At 39.3% G+C, this 17,052-nt stretch overlaps 1 protein-coding gene across 6 annotated transcripts in view; it reads left to right on the top strand.

The window, feature by feature from the left end:
* Positions 1–17,052, top strand: part of PTPRZ1 (protein tyrosine phosphatase receptor type Z1) — a 141,756-nt gene that overhangs the window by 63,327 nt on the left and 61,377 nt on the right. For all 6 annotated transcript variants that reach the window (XM_086747302.1, XM_086747280.1, XM_086747287.1 and 3 more), the window contains exons 3-6: positions 12,224–12,403; positions 14,209–14,360; positions 15,813–15,908; positions 16,167–16,233. In XM_086747302.1, coding sequence (XP_086603428.1) covers positions 12,224–12,403; positions 14,209–14,360; positions 15,813–15,908; positions 16,167–16,233 — 495 coding nt within the window. The remainder of the gene's footprint in view (positions 1–12,223; positions 12,404–14,208; positions 14,361–15,812; positions 15,909–16,166; positions 16,234–17,052) is intronic.

The raw sequence follows: 17,052 nt of genomic DNA, 5'->3' as shown, positions 1-17,052 counted from the left end.
GAATGATAGTGTAACTCTGTGGTGGAAGATGATTGCTCCTCTGCACTGGGGAGAGATTTGATGGTTGGATGATGTTAGTGTGTCAGGAGTACCGTGTGTTCCTCTTGCTCCTGCCATAGTAACTTCCTGCTTGAAATAGATACATAAATGAAGAAACATACTTTTAATTTATCCAACTGTGATAAAGTATGCTAGATCTCTTCCTCCTTGAATGGTTTACTTAGTAAAAAGAAATAATATTTGCAGGTGATCAAAAATACCCTACATATTTAATCTCTCGTAACAATGTGAAGAAAGGAAGTATGCTCTTCTGATCCTCTTCTACTTTCCCATGCGTAGAAATGAAAGAAGAATATTTTTTTCTTCACTGAGAAAAGAAAAAGAAAAATGATGACACAAATCTTCACGGGAGTTGATTATTCTGTGTATTAGCCATAGATTAAAAAAAAAAAACAAAACCCAAAGGAAGTACTAAGCCATTAAAGAGTTCAGTAAATTTAGAGCAATATTGATATGAAAACTGAAATCCCTACTATGAACTTTTGGCTCAGAGGGGGTAGGTTAGACAACAGTTTCTATTAATTTTTCAGTACAAGCAGTGCAATGAATTAATTCTTAGTTGCAGAAAATATGAAGCAAAAAGCAGTGCTCCTAGCACCAGCAAGACATTTTAGGCAAGTTTTATCAGAAGAGTCACAGAGGGACAAGTTCCTGGCTGACTAAGACACATGTGAGACCACAATTGCTCAGAGACACTTGAATTAAGTGTGTGCCTCTGTAGCAGTAAATGCTGCTTCCATCCTCATTTCAGACAGTTTTCACTGTAGGATAGAATGGAAAAGCTGTGAATATAAATGATATTAATGGACAGTGAGTTCCCCGTCTGAGGTGAGTTACGCCTACTGCTCAATAGCTTTTAGCTATGCACTCTTCAGAATAACTACTCAGCGTTGAAAGTGACTTTGAAAGTTCTTAATACTAAAGGATTTAAAAAACTGCTTAGGCCTTTTTGCAGATCTGCAAAGGAAACAAAAGAGATTCACACAGCATGGTTCTGGAAGAAATACTTGGAATAAATAATCTACTGTGTAATTTACATAATGCTGCTATCATGTCAAGCCTAGGTAAAACACCACTCCGTGGAAGAGTTGTTAAAGAGTGTTTTTGAGGATATGATAATCTCAAAAAAAAAAGACTGTTCACATCATAATATTCTTTAAATTTAACATGGAATATTATCAGAGGAAGAGTCATACACATCCACTGACATTGCTATGGCAGTTCTGAAAGTACCTGTTATAAAGTCTGTGGACAAAATGGAAACGTAATGGTAACACTGAAATTATACTTAGTCCAAGCAAAGTAATACCATTAGTGCGGGAAGATTTGGGAATGTTAGGAGGGGCTTGATGTTTAACATTTTTCAAAGAATTTTCTTTTATTTTGGAAGGGAAAGAGAACTAAAGTTTTTGCTCTTGCAGCAGAAGTCCTTGGTAAAGAGCCATTTTATGAACTAGAATTGGCTTTCTGAAGTAAGAAATAAAATACGATAAGAAATTGTGTAGATAAGCACTCATACAGCTATAGCTCTGTGTAAGAAATCCGTATGACTCAATATAATGCTATATAACAAATTCCTGCCCATCATCTCCTCTTATCCTTACCATTATGCAAATATAATACGTATTGAAATTCCTATAGAAGTGTGATACTAAATCCTACTAAAAGACACTAAAAAGAAATCCCCCTTTCCTTTGGTATTATGTACTTCTGGAGATATATAGGAGTTTCATTTTATAAAAATTGAAGCTCTGTAAAAATGAGAACCTGGGGAGCGAAAAACTAGAATTGCTCTATGTCCTTTTGAATATGAGGGTAATTTATCTGCTGGTAGCTGCTGGGACTGACTGGGCAGTGATGTAATTCAGTAGTCTTTTATCCTTGTATTTGTCTTGCTTTGGTTTATTTCTGTCTAGTCCTTATTTTTCAAGTTCTTTATGTTATTCTTCACAGTTGAAATAAATGCCTTTTTGCTGTTCAAGGGTAAATGCCAACTTTTTTCTTGGCTATTTGTGGGATTTTCGCATCCAAGGTTCCGTGAGTGTTGTTTAGTAGCTGGTTTTTGTGTATGCACAGCCTATCTGATCCAAAGCCCAGAGAACCTAGTTGTGATTTATTTGTATACTTCAGTGGGCTTTGGACCAGAACTTACGACTGTGGCCTTTATGAGACTTATTATTCTTGTAGATAGGCTGGTACTGACAGAAGTTATTTTCCTAGGTGATAGCAACATTGTAATGCCTGTTTTTGGCAACAGGAAAAAGTGTCCCTGTGGTATTCCGCCACAGGACTTCTCATGGAACTAAACAGGCTGCTCATTAATGATTAATGGTCCAGGAGGGAGAGAGGAAAGGAGGGAAGAAGAGGGAAGAGGGGAAGTGGAGTGGGGGAAGGAGGGAGGTCATACCACAGTAGGAGAGAAAAGGAAAGCATATTGATTTTCTCAGTGAAAGCCAATCTTGTTGGATCTGTTGATCTGTTGAGAAGCTGAGAAGGAGGAAATCACATGCTTTCTTTTAAAGTTCATCATTGCATTTTGTTTCTGTACCGAATGCCTGGTTTTGCCACCCCGGATAACTTCTAAAATGCAGCAGAGTCTACCTTATAGTAACGAGGAGTGAAAAGCGAAGACTGTCTTAGTGCAGTTCATAAGACTTGGATGGTCATCTTTACTCTGGTAAGAATGAGGTTTCTTGCTGTTGAAGATAGGTTTCATTGTGCTTGTCTCCTGGGGCTACATTAACTACCACTTACCAGACAGATGCTAAATGCTGCACTTGAAGTAGATTAGAATCATAGAATCATAGAATGGCTAGAGTTGGAAGGGACCTTCAAAGGTCATCTAGTCCACCCCCCCTGCAAGGAGCAGGGACATCCCCGACTAGATCAGGTTGCTCAGAGCCTCATCCAGCCTGGCCTTGAACATTTCCAGGGATGGGACATCCACCACCTCTCTGGGCAACTTGTTCCAGTGTTCTACAAGTCTCATTGTAAAAAATTTGTTCCTAATATCCAATCTAAATCTACCTCCCTCTATTTTAAAACCATTACCCCTCGTCCTATCACAACAGGCCCTACTGAACAGCCTCTCCCCATCTTTCTTGTAGGCCCCCTTGAGGTACTGGAAGACCGCTATAAGGTCTCCCCGGAGCCTCCTCTTCTCCAGGCTGAACAGCCCCAACTCTCTCAGCCTGTCCTCATAAGAGAGGTGCTCCAGCCCTTTTATCATCTTCGTGGCCCTCCTCTGGACCTTCTCCAACTGGTCCATGTCCTTCTTATGTTGGGTGCTCCAGAACCCATTATGGAGCTCCATTATGGCTTCCTCTTTCTGTGCTCCAGTTGATGGTCCTTTAAAGTGCATTTTTTTGGTCTGTTTAAAAGTCATGTAAGCTTTGAGTCTACATAATTTTTGTCATATGCAACCATTACATTTCTAATAGAATGGTACTTGCACCATATGGGGCAGAGGGAGATGTCTCCATAAGCTTCAGTTATGCCTGTGTTTGCCTACACATCTGCTTGTTCTCTGTGCAGTAGCTGTAAGTTTGGGGGTAAGCTTTACTTCCAGGAGGTGCAGCTGGATTGTAATGGAGCTGTACCATGCAGGAAAGCTCTTGCTTTTATTTTGTGAATCAGAGTGGCGTTAAGAGGACAAAGCCTTCAGTCATCCATTTTATTCGTCCTTCCTTGCTAGCAGTATGCCAAACAGCTCAAAAACAGGTGGCGAGTCCCCTTCTTGTGGAAGACCAAGCAGGCCTTTGACATTGCCATGACACAAAATTCACAGCTAGTTCTATGACATCCAGCATGAAAAAAAAGTGCAGCTGTAAGGTATATGAAATGAAGTCATAGGCCGTGGTCCTCAGCACTGGCCAAGAGGCATCGCCTATTTCTTAGGCTGAAAGTGAGTCAGCTCCATGTATTCCGGTTCTGTTTTCAGCTCTGGTTATTTGTGATCTTGGAACGATCTTTGTCACTCAACAGTGTTGTATTCAGTTTCACGACCTTAAGTATTATTGAAGGTAAGGGAAATCATTGCTACAACCTGAATTCCTCGGAGCAAGGTTTAGAAGTAATCAGGGCTTCCAATTAAGGCTTCACATATTGTCAAACATGAAATAAAAGCAGGAGGAAGCATGCTTTTCTTTTTTACTAGACGTTTTCCCATTTGGCACTGTACCAAATTTCCTTCCTTAATACTTACTTGAAAAATATAGCTTAGGTCTTAACATTACATGAATTATAAAAAATTACTTGGCATGTTTTCATTATGTATGGCTACATGATTCTCTAGCAGCACTTATATGCAAATTCAGGAGCAATGGGATAAGAATAATAGAAAAGAAGTATCTTAAAAGGTTGACTGAGTTTTTCCCAGAATCTTTCTCCTACTCTAAACAGCTATCTCATTGAGTGCACTGCAAATGGAGCATCAGTGATAATCTGTATGTCTCTGGCATAGCCGTATTTGATTATATATTTTCTAACTAGCCTGCAATGACCAGATTTATCAGGCAATGAAAGAAGAAGAGGAACAGCAAACAGTTGCTGTACTGAAAGAAAGCTGTCCACTGGCATTTATCCTCCTACGCATTTTGCTCAGTAATTCACTTAGTCTGACTGTGAATCATTATCAGACTGACTCCCAGGAAGAAAAATCTCCAGCAAGCCAGAGTACTAATAATACTGATCACAGTTTTCCATTGTATCCCAACAACTGTAGTTTATTCTGTCTGATGTTCGTTTTTTGGTTTTTTTTTTTCTGTGGGGATAAAATGAAAAAAAAAGAAAACATTTTTCTCACTCAGTTGCTTTTGGGTTATTTTATTGAGCGATGTCTCAGTGACCATAGATGTGAAGGAAGCATAAAGTTTAAGTTCAAATAAATAAACAAAAGATCTGATAATCTGAAGATAACAAAATGTTTCATCAGAATTTTCCTGACTCATGTTCTAAGTTAGATTTTAATAAGGGGCAAGTTCTCCAACACATTTCGGATGAGGAACAGAGAAGGTGAACATACTAGAGTGCAGCTGAAGACAGGTTGGTGCTGTGCCATCTTTTAGGGTATTCTCCTCAGGAAAAGTCCCATTTTTGTCTGTGTTTATACAGTACGTGTTGTCTTCTTTGTGTGCACGTACACACAATACATAGAATACGATGTAGATATGCTGATACTTAGATGCAAAAATGACAAATTAAGCACTAAACAAAATAATAGATTAGATGTTTTGGCTTGCCTGAATGCATCTAGTGGCAAATCAATTAGAATTTTTTTTGTTGATTCTGTTTGCTTTATTTCAAATATTATACTCTACAGTAAGAAAATGTATTGCATTCATTTCTCTTACTGTATATGTGCCAAAAAAAAATATGTGGGATATATTTGGCTCTTGCATATTTAAAAGCAAGTTACTTTATTAGTGTTGGACTTTGAGGGTTTAAATGCTATTAATGTTTTTTGGAGCGGCCATCCAGTTACTCTGTGGGCTGACTCTCTTTAACATAATCAGTATAATTTCATTTTTGAACACTTGACCTAGACATAGGCAAGCAATCCAGTCTTGGAAAACTCGCAAGCAATTAAGTGACAGAGACGGACATAATAATTGGCTAAGCCCAAACCTGGAAAATAGAATTCCCTCTCTGTAGTTGTTACTCTGTCCTAACAAGGAATGTCACCCATTAAACCCTACTTTTTCAATCTGAAGAATTTTTATAACCTTTATGAGACTGATCGTGAAAAGGCTATGGGGATAATTGGGGTTTTTGGAGGGGAAAAACATAAAACCCCAAAATCCTTACAATGAAGATAAAGGTGAAGCAGAAATGTTGTCTTCTACTCAGTAATATGTAAAACTTAAACCTTCTGGTTTTTTGATGACCAGAATGTTTCCCTAGAATGCAGTGTGTTATGTCATGGCCTTTGTAATACGACCTATGGTAACATTCACAAGATTAGTGTTGGCAGTACATCTCTCTTTAGGTCAGTAGTGCAGTCATCCAGAATGTGAATTGAAATCACTCTTCTGTCTTGGAGGATTGGAAGCTGCAACCTTTGGTAATAAGCTAAATACCATAGCTATTAATGGTATGAAGCATCCTGAGGTTTGTTGATCTCCATCTCCTCTGTTCATCCAGTTTGGATGCACTATCTAAATAGTGAAGCAGAAATAAAGAGGGGGAAAAAAAAAAGAATAGCTCTTCGGTTTGGTGTTTAGAGCAGTATTGACTGGACATCTAAATTTAAACTTTGTCCCAGTATAAGTACCCATATCTTGTCATGGCCCTATTTCTGATTTCTCATATCTTAGGTAAAATGTGTTTGCTCTAAAAAAAACCCCATTGACATCACTTAACACTTCAAAGTGGTAAGTCAGTAACATTTGTGATAAGGCAAATCCATTATTAACAGTTCGCACAGAGGGGATAGCCTTCATCTTCTGTGTGTGTCTAATCTATACTTATAAAAGTAATGATATCATTGTGAAAGCAAAAGCTGATGAAAAATCATGAAGAAGAAACGAAGTAGAGGTAAAGAATCCGTCTCTCTTTTCTGCTGTCTTTCATCTATAACATAAACCCTAGAATTCACATCAGTTTAAATAATGAAATAATAAATGAGATAGGAGCAATGGAAAATCTAATTCAGACCTATGATTGTTTCTGTACTACCGGTTACTGCCAGTTTGAGAAGCAGTGTTTACAACTGGTTAGAGTCTAAAACTTATATGGTCTTATATTGTACCTCTGTTTGTATCTAACAGGAGATATCTAACACTGCTTATGTTTGGGAAGGAAGCATGGCTTCTTCACCAACGTGTAAAGCATTTCTTTTTCTGTAGCTGTCATGAGGGCTCGAGCTTCTTACAGTTCCTGGTGGGGTACATGCTAGGAGTATGCCCGTTCACGAGAAACGTGATCCTAATAGGAGTTAAGGATGCAAACTCTATGATGCCAAAACAACAGTTACTAAATTGAAGTGCTGGGAAGTAGAATTTTCCAAGTAAAACATATCTCCTCACTAATGCAATTTTCTGACATCATTATTAATCCCATAAAGCCCAAAGTGTTATTTATAAGATCATATTTCTTCAGAAACTACATCCATATTCAGTACAAAGAAGAAATGCAGAGTATTTGTTTCATGTATTCAGAATCTCATTCATTGGATTTGAGGTTTACACTTTAAGTTCTCTATGTGTATTTTCCATTGATTTAAAAAGATACCTTCCGTTTTTCCTCAATTGTATGTTACATTTAGCCAGTACTGATAGGTGGTAGTAAACAGCAGTGCTCATAATGAAGATACACAGCCCAGTGGACATGCACGTAGTAGCGTGTGAGTACGCTGAGGAACCCCTCTCCTGGCAAGTTGCTGGGAGGACAACAGCCTACTCAGTTTCACAGCTTGTCTTCAGTCCTGCTCATTCTTTCCATTTGCATAGGGTACTGACGCACAGAGAGCTGTTAGACAGATGCTTTTCTTTTGAGTGTTTTTACAAAAGGCAGAAGAGTAGTAACATCTTGTGGGCCAGGTCTTCTAAAGACAGCAGCGAACAGAAGTGGAGGACGAAATGAGAATTGGATGCTTGCTGCAGGGGTGGGAGCACTGGGGCTAAGGATGAGGAGCAGCACTCCTAGAAAGAAAGTGGAGGAAGATTTGCTTTGGACATTCTTCCCTGGGCAAGGGTGGTTAAGGGTATGGCATAGGCAGTCTTCCATTATCTTGTAATCTGCTGTGTTCAGACTCCTTTTCATTCATTGTGAATTATGAGTTATTTCTTCAGAGCTGACAGCTTTGACAAACATTGCTTCCTCTGTGCACTCTTTGAGATATATCGTGCACATTTTTATTCTCCTCAGATTTCCAAAGCACAGTTTGGGGGAATTCATTTTTGAAGCTCATTTTCAACAATATTTTTCAAAATGGCTGGCACTGCTTTGATTTATGATTTCCATCATAACACCTACAGTAAAACGATCTGCTCTTGTTTAAAAGCATTTAGTTCTTTCACTTTTCCTTTGGCTTTCTGCAAGTCATGTAAACTGCAGCAGTTTCACCACCTGCTGCCTGCACTGGCTGTGCTTACGTTAATGCTTCAGTTCAGATGGGCAGTGGACCTCTGAAGCAAACCTTCCGGCTGCTCCCCACTTGCCAAGCTTTGGTTCACAAGGTAGAGTTGTCTCACACTGTGGGACATGGGTTCATCTCAACTGATATTAAACAGGAGATGTGCTGCAGGAATGTACCAAATGCACTTCAGCAGCCGGTGGGCATGCAGCCCATGGGACCAGGCAGAGCTAGGCTGAGGTAAAAACCTTCTGAAAGACATATGGTATGGACATCTGGTCCTCAGCCACAACTGTTTCGCTCTGTAAATCCACTCGTATTGGTCTGCACTACTTGCTAATATAGACAGAACCATTATCTGCTCCAGCTTTTGCAGGATTTATGCATAAACATGTATTTTGCTGCTCAGATATAATTTGGATCATCATGACGGAACTCCAGTTCCTTCTGGAACTTCCCATGTTCCTGCCCCAGACTGGAGCCTGCCACAGATTCCTTACACATTTCACTCCATAGCTTTTGATCAATGGTACAGCTTCTCAGTAGTTACGCAAGTGTGATTTTCCTCTTGACATGCAGAATGCAGACAGATCTTGTTCCTCATTACTGAACTCAGTATATGTTTTACCTTAGAAAGAGAGCTTCCACATTGCCTGTGTTTCTCAGTGCTCACATCACTTGTACGTCTGCAGTTGTAAGCAATAATGATGTCCTTTGTTTATGTAGCTTTTTCAGCTACACCAACTACTGAACCGCGAAGAAGAAAACAGATGAAAAGTTGTCAAATACCTATTCAAATTTGCCAGCAGGAGCATTGATTTGGAGCATTCAGTTAATTTGTCATAGCTGGAAGTCTTATCTCTTGTGCTCTGCAACCATGAAATACTTTTCATTTATCCTTGGTTGATTTCAAGCTAGCATTCATACAGATAGGATAGATGTTTTTCTTTTTGTCGACCAGAAAGTAGCTGAAACAGTATTTGCATCTTTTTCATATATTATGTACGTAGATCAGCTTCTTAACCTGACTGTTAGTACATATGGCAGTATGTAATTGCATGAAAATCACTGTTCTAAAACTTTCTTTGGGGCATAAAGGTTCATAGATGCTGTAAGATTTCATTAAGGTGTAAACAACAAAGTTCTTTATGAAATGAGAATCTTTTTATTATCATCACTTGCTTGACTGAATTGCCTTTGTTTCTACACAGAAAAAAAAAAAGATAGAACTTAATAAAATCTTTGTAGCAAGCTCATCTCATAGATTTGAGGCCTTTCTAAGGGACAGGAAATATTCTTAATCTCATCAAGCCTTCTGTTTCCCTTATTTCTTTCTGGCAATGCTTACAAAAAGCTTCACATCCAAAGTGAAAGAACGAACTTCCATGGTCGGGTCACAGCATCACTGTGCTGCCTACAGCCAGCATCCTACGTAACTCCACGTGCCCTGGCTCAGGACGGTGTGATGGATTGCAGTGCTGGCACAACACTGTCTTTTGGGATGAGCTAGGATTACTGTTGTAGTTAGCTTAAGAATTTGTTCTGTTACACACTGAGGCACAGATGATGACTATCAAGTCAAAGAATTTACATTCTGCGTAACAAAACCACAAAATGTGGAACTGTGAAAGTTGGAAGGAGATTATAACTTCTCTAATTTTAATGTGTTTGTTTTTATTGCATGTGATAGTGGATAGTAGGGAATTTAAAGGGAAGATGGAAAAATGGGATAATAACATTCATCAAAAGAAACGTGGAAGAAAGTACCCAAAAGAGTACTGGTGGGAGAGAGAGCAGAGTACTATTTTCAGTCAGTTGTAATGTCAGTGGTGGAGAGAACAGAATACGGGAAATGAATGTTGGGAAAAGATTTGTGGTGATGTTCTCAAGGAGAGACTGCAAGTGAGCAGTGGGAGTGGGTATGTCAGTGGAAAGAGAAAGGAGATTTATACTGCATTGAGGCAACATCAGGAGCCTGGGGAAGTCTTGGGCTGTGGCAAAAGGAAGGAGCAAAAGAAACGGAGCACAGAGTGGGGAGTGCAACCCAACTCTGACGGATGGCCACAGGCAGCTAGCCCAGCCCAAACTGTCTGAGGCTTTGAAAGAGCCAGGGAGGGCTTTAAAGAGTTTGCTGCAGCTTGCAAAATCACCGAGCTGGCTGAAAGCAGACCTGGAAACAAGCACCTGTCTTGCACAGGGCAAGCCAAGAATTGTTATTTCTGTCCTGTCTGACCATTTTGGGGGCTTTTCTGTTTAAAAGTTAGTGATTCTAAAGATAAAAATTAATTTATATTTAAATAAAATTGGCTTTCTTGGTTTTAAAAACCTTCAATATTTCTTTAAAAATTCACTACAGAAGATCTGAGCAGATTCATCTCCAAGTTTTGGTTGACCTGCGCTCAGAATTTCTTAAAGGAAGCTTTTGAGAGAGATTAAATATTAGCCACTCTTTTCTTATGAAAAGCACATTAGAAGTCAGGATATTGCATCATTTGTCCAAATGATGAACTATAACTGACAGCTGATGTCCAGGACAAGTGTGAATTGAGGAGGAGCTGGAAGCTTACCCAGTGTGCCGTTCCCAAGGGGAGCACTGCTTCCTCAGTATAGGACTCTAATCCTCACCTGCAGGATATTCAGATTCATAACCCTGTGACTTAAACACATTTTGGTTTGCTTGGCTGTTGTGCTTAGCAGTTTGTTCTGTTGTTGTTTGCAAGAAGTAAATGAGGTTATATACCATCTGACCTCCAGTAATTCTGGTGCAACAAGGTGATACTGGTAACTCGCTTGACTCGATACTTGTTGAATAATTTAGCTCAGGTTTATTTCTAGGCAGCTAGCGATGAGCATCTTGTATTACTGCCTATTGTCATGGTTACAGGACTGGCTGCATCTCTTCTCCCCTCTCTGAGTTTTCAGAGTGCAATATGAGGGCTGTTCTTGCCTGGGGTACAATATAGCAAATCTTCCACTGACAGACTTGAATGTAGCACAGTGGCCTGTAAATGAGCACTGGCTCATTTCAGCATGTCTAATAGAATTAAAATGTGTGCATTGGATGCACTAATATTAGCTTTTAACTACTAATAAGTGGGAAGCTAACTGAAGCAATTAGATTTTCTTAGGTCTGTGCAGTCAACTCTTGGTTTTAATGAGCCCTTTGAAGTGTTACCAGAATTCTCTGTCAGGAAAAATATTTATATGTATGCAAACACATAAACATACACAAAATACTGTATTATTTATATTGCTGTATTATATAAACAAAAAATTCTCAGAGCAGCTGCTAACCCCTCACACTAATCTGTAGAGTGCTTGAGCGTTTCTTACGGAAAATAATCAAGTCTTTGGCGAAGGACATGCTGCCTATGTCCCTGTTATCTGTGTCTGAACTGGCCACAGTGGGATGCCATGCGTGGAGAAGGCGCCCTGCTGCAGCGCGGGACCTCCTGCCCGCTCTCGCCCGGCAGCTGCAAAGGGAGATGGGTGGAGCGTGCGTGCATGGCCTTCCAGAGCCAGGCTCTCCCGCCAGAGCGTCACAAACCTTTTTTCTTTTTCAGGGTAGAATCACTTAACCTTCTTCCCTCTGGGTAAGGTTTTTTTTAAAGGTCCTGTTGCTTTTATTTAGTTAAGAATCTTATTGAATGGCTGACTTCATTGTGCAGAAGGAACGTTAATGAGATTCGTATGATTAAAAGAGTTATTTGGAAAGGAGGAGTTTGCAGTAATTCTTGAGTTTTTTTGAAAGCCAATTTCTTTCCCCTGAAAGCTTTTAATTTCCGCCCCCCCATTTTATTTATGATTTCTGTATATTGTGTGTAAGGGTTTTTTTTTGTTGTTTTCTGCTTTCCCTAGAGATTCATAAGCATGTATGTATGATGTCTACAGTAGTCAAAAAGTGACTTAACTGTTGAAGGTGGAATGCAATGGTAGGTGTGCTAACTATTGCCACAGATGAGGCCTAAAAGGAGGGCAGGTACTCTGATCACAGATTGCAAACTCTATTTTAACTTTCCCACATTAAAAAAATATACGGATACCAGTTTAGGTTTTAAATGTATTTACCCCAAATGTTTTGATTTCTAGGAACTTTGAACCAAAAGAACTGGGGAAAGAAATATTCAGCCTGCAATGGTGCCAAACAATCTCCTATTAATATAGATGAAGATCTTACGCAAGTAAACGTGAATCTGAAGAAACTTAAATTCCATGGATGGGAAAAGGAAACTTTGAAAGATACTTTCATTCGCAACACTGGCAAAACAGGTAAGAAGTCAGATTTCGTGTTTGTAGTTAAATGAGGTCAGAAAAGTGATACACGGCAGACAATCAACCAAGGACTTTTAATGAAACATGTTTGTTTCACTTTTCCTTAGCTGATGCATTCTGAATTTATCTATTAAATAAAAAAAAAAAAACAGATGATGACAATAACCAAGCAAAATAGAGAAATCACACAGATTAAAATTATGCGCTTAGACAGGTAGAGCCAAAGCAATCACATCGTTACTATCATCCCATCGTGAGCACTTCATTGAAGCTAAACAGTAATTTAGCATTTGCTGTGAAATAATGATAATTAGTACTACCTATCTAGCAGCTGGAACAAGTATAAAAAAATGATTTTTTAAAAGTATGAATAAATTACCTACTCATCTGGAAGCACTTCATGGATGAGTTGTGGTTTCAAAAAACTCAAGATTGAATTCATCTCACCTACACAGACGGCTATAATGTAGACACTTGCCTCTGAATTACTCACTTAGACTTTTTCTTACAGTCAAAGAAGAGAAATAGGTGCTTTTATGGTCCAATTTGTCTTACCTGTCTTAGAAATGTATTTTAGAAAGAAGTGATTTATGCCTACGAATACCTGTAGGCAACCACTTATAAATCCGGGATAGGAGTAACTAAAAGCTGCTTGTTGAAAGTATTGTTTCTTGGTTTGGGAATAGGCATGAAGGAAGGAATCTCTTAACAATTGTTTTTGACCTTCTACCAGTTCCAGTGAGACCCCTAGACCAGCCATTTTATTTTATTTTGTTTAGTTTTATTTTATTTTAGTGACATTCTTTCTACCTTCTGTTCTTGGCCCCATCCTGTACTTCCTGCATACTACAACACAGATCACTTACTTCCCTCTTGCCCTACTATCATCTGAGATAAATAGTGCATTTGTCTTTTCAAGAGATCCCTGAGGAAACATTCTTTAAAGTCATAGAAGTGAACTGAGCTCTTCCTCATCTACAGCAATACAGATATTATAAAAGGAACTGCTAAGCTGTGCAGTTAAAATTGTCTTCAAGGTTTTGAGGAAAGGAACATAATGAAACTGAGCTCGACTAGTGAGGTCAAACAATTCACAGTCACTGGAAGTGGGAAAGCCAAATGTGGGGCTTCGGTCTATTCCACCCTGCTCATTCCCTCCAGAAGACAAATACTCAGTCCCATCTAGCGTGTGTGTACAGCTATGTCCAGCTGAAGACCTGTCATCACCTTCTCCCATGGGAGACTACTCTGAAGCTAAGAGGTCTCAAAGACAGGACAGTCCTCCTAGGAACTGGCTAAAATTATCTTTTCTTGTGTTGCCTCATGATTTGTATCTAAAATTATGATAATAACAGGGCTACAGGGTGGGTATTTTCCTTTTTGTTAAAAGGTGCTTTCAGGAAGCTGTGTATTTCAGGAATTCCTTTTCTTCGAAAGCCAGATTTGTGGCTAAGCCAGTTTTCTGAGCTTTTTGTATTGCTGTGGCTAGTTTCAGACAACAAGAGACTAATATAATATTAGTTTAATTCGGTATTAAATGAATTAGGTAATTCATTAGATGACTATTTTATGAATTGCAGCATGAAGTGAAACATATTTCTCCATGCTAATAGTGAATTACCACATTTCTTGCTTAGTTTAAATAACCAATTTCCTGTCAAATTGCTTATGAAATACAAGGAAATAAATGTATCATATTTACCTTTTAGCATCTAATACTGAAATATGAGAGTCATAGATGCTGTGGTTGGCTTTATATTGACACTCCTTTTTTCCCCCTCCCTCTCTCTCTCTTTGTTCAGTGGAAATTAATTTGACAAATGATTATTATGTAAGTGGAGGTGGGTTAGACACCGTATTCAAAGCAAGCAAGATCACTTTTCACTGGGGAAAATGCAACGTGTCATCAGATGGATCAGAACATAGTTTAGAAGGACAAAAATTTCCTCTTGAGGTAAAGTACAGAATAGATTTTGACGATTTGGATGATTTGACATTTTCCAAAAAGTAATACTGTTTACTAAATACCTTTGTTTATCACTTGATTAAAGTCTATTTGCATATATAATAATTCACTTAAATTCAAATTAATACTATTTAAATGATGCATTTTAGGAGGGCAGCGTAAGGCGTTATTCCATGACATGTTGAGAATGTCTAAACTGTGTGTTTTTGAACATGTCTTTTAAGATTACATCAGAAGTTTATTCTGCTTATCTGACAAAGTTCAAGCTCCGACTAACAGTTAAGCTCCTACAAGTTTGGTCCGTCATATTACACAGCAGTTGACTGTTTAAAGTGTGAATGGACTTTTCAAAGCTGGGGCTTTGCTGAGAGCCCATGGGAGCTACTGGGCCTTACTGAGACAAAACGCGGCCCGTGTCGCTTGGCTGGAAAGAGCTGGCAGCAGTGTGCCAGGAACCACCATGTGACAGCAGGTCCTGGATGTGTCTGCATTTGCAGGCAGCTAGGCCAGTTAGGCAGAATAGCTTGCAGCAGCATGGGGATGGGGTGTAGGAGAGGAGGAGCTCTTGCTGAGATCCACAAGGGCACTCTGCAGACCAAACTTTCAACCCTCAACATGGTGTTGTGATCATTTTCCGGTTAAAAGGATGTAGTTTTGGCAGGCAACCATGCTACTCCTCAATCTGAGCCCTTTAGACTTTATGTCAGAGCAAAGCAATAGAGCCAAGGTTGTCCTATAGAGAGCTGCAAACCAGCAGCTTTCCCTGGGCAGTGTTGTTTCCTTTACCTTATTAGCCATTTAAAAATTCCCACTTATGCTCCACCTGTCTGACCAAGGCATCAAAGAGAATATTCTCTTCCATCATCATCACGTGAAAAGCTAGTAGGAGCATGACATTCATTTTGGTGACCCAGCACTGGAGGAGATTTCTCCCAACTGCATCCAGAGAAAGAGAGGAAGGGATGCAACAAACCCAATGTTCATGACAGCAGTCAAATGTGGACATAAAATACCTGGTAATCTTTTAATACAAATACTTCCCTCACCACAAGGCAGATGCAGTAGGGACATCTTGCCGTATTATTCATGTTTTACCACTAATTTCAGGCTTCATCTTACCTGAGTACTCTAGGTTAGATGTTCAGTATCAGCAAGATATCTCAGCTTACTGTATTATCCATGGAGAGTGTTGTGCTCTTTGAAAAGATAACCTCTACATACTTAGCAGTTTTCCACGAGAGGTCATTTTTAGGTAGCTAACGTGATGAATTCCATTCTGTATCTTCAGATAATGCATGTGAGGTAGATAAAAAATCCATATATATGTAGCTAAATTTATTGCTTGGACATTTTTTCTCAAAATGGGAGTATAAACAACTTCAGTGATTAATTTTTAAAAATTTTTGTATATATAACATTTGAACATATTTTTATTTGCAGATGCAAATCTACTGCTATGATGCAGATCAGTTTACAGATTTCGAAGAGGCAATTCAAGGAAATGGAAAGTTAAGAGCTTTATCAGTTTTATTTGAGGTAAACAAAGTATATATTTGTGTCATTAAACAAGCTTTGAAACACAGCAGATGTTCTAACTGAATTTAACGGGTTCCGGATGTGTGACCATTGAGTTAAAAATTTGCATATATCTTTCTAATTTATTCTTACAGAAAAGCAAATGGGCAAAATACATTTACTCTGCTTTAAGTCATCTATAATTTTGGTGGTAAACTGCAACTTTCAGGTTTTTTATGAAGCCTATACTGTTAAAAAAATGCAATTTCTTTTTGACAGATTGGACTAGAAGATAATCCGGATTATAATCCAATCATTAATGGAGTAGATAGTGTTAGTCGTTTCGGTAAGTCTGCTTCCATGTTTTATTGATTACTGATTAGACTAAATTCCATTTCAGTGTCATTATGAAACCTTAAAGACATCAGGGAGCATGGTTCTTTAGAGCTCAACCATGTCTGTTTCATTAGAAACAACAGAAGTCATCTGGATAGACTAGAGAGCTGGGCAATCATCAACTGTATGACCTTTAACATGAGCAAGTGCCAAATTCTACACACGGGACAGAGTAATCCTGGTTATACGTACAAACTGAGAGATGAGAGGCTGGAGAGCAGCCCCATGGAAAGAGATCTGGGGGTTTGGGTTGATGGCAAGTTGAATATGAGTCAACAGTGCGCCCTGGCAGCCAAAAGGGCCAACCGTGTCCAGGGGTGCATCAAGCACAGCATAGCTAGCCAGTCAAGGAAGGTGATTGTCCCACTCTGCACTGTGCTGGTGCGACCCCACCTTGAGCACAGTGTGCAGTTTTGGGCGCCTTAATGTAAGAAGGACATCAAACTCTTAGAGTGCATCCAGAGAAGGGTGACCAAGATGGTGAAAGGTCCCAAGCACAAGACTTAGGAGGAGGGGCTGAGGTCACTTAGTTTCTTCAGCTTGGAGAAGAGAAGGCTGAGGGGTGACCTCATCACAAGCTACAACTTCCTCAAGGTGGGGAGTGGAGGGGAGGTGCTCATCTCTCACCGGTGACCAGCAATAAGATACGAGGAAATGGTATGAAGCTGCATCAGGGGAAGTTAGATTGGACGTTAGGAAAAGGTTCTTCACTGAGAGGGTGATAGGTCACTAGAACAGTCTCCTCAGGGAAGTCATCACAGCACCAAGC

The sequence above is a fragment of the Chlamydotis macqueenii genome, chromosome 1, assembly GCF_036417535.1.
Source record: "Chlamydotis macqueenii isolate bChlMac1 chromosome 1, bChlMac1.mat, whole genome shotgun sequence".
Taxonomy (NCBI): Eukaryota; Metazoa; Chordata; class Aves; order Otidiformes; family Otididae; genus Chlamydotis; species Chlamydotis macqueenii.
Note: the sequence above shows the minus strand (reverse complement) of the source record. Positions and strands in the feature narration are given on the sequence as shown.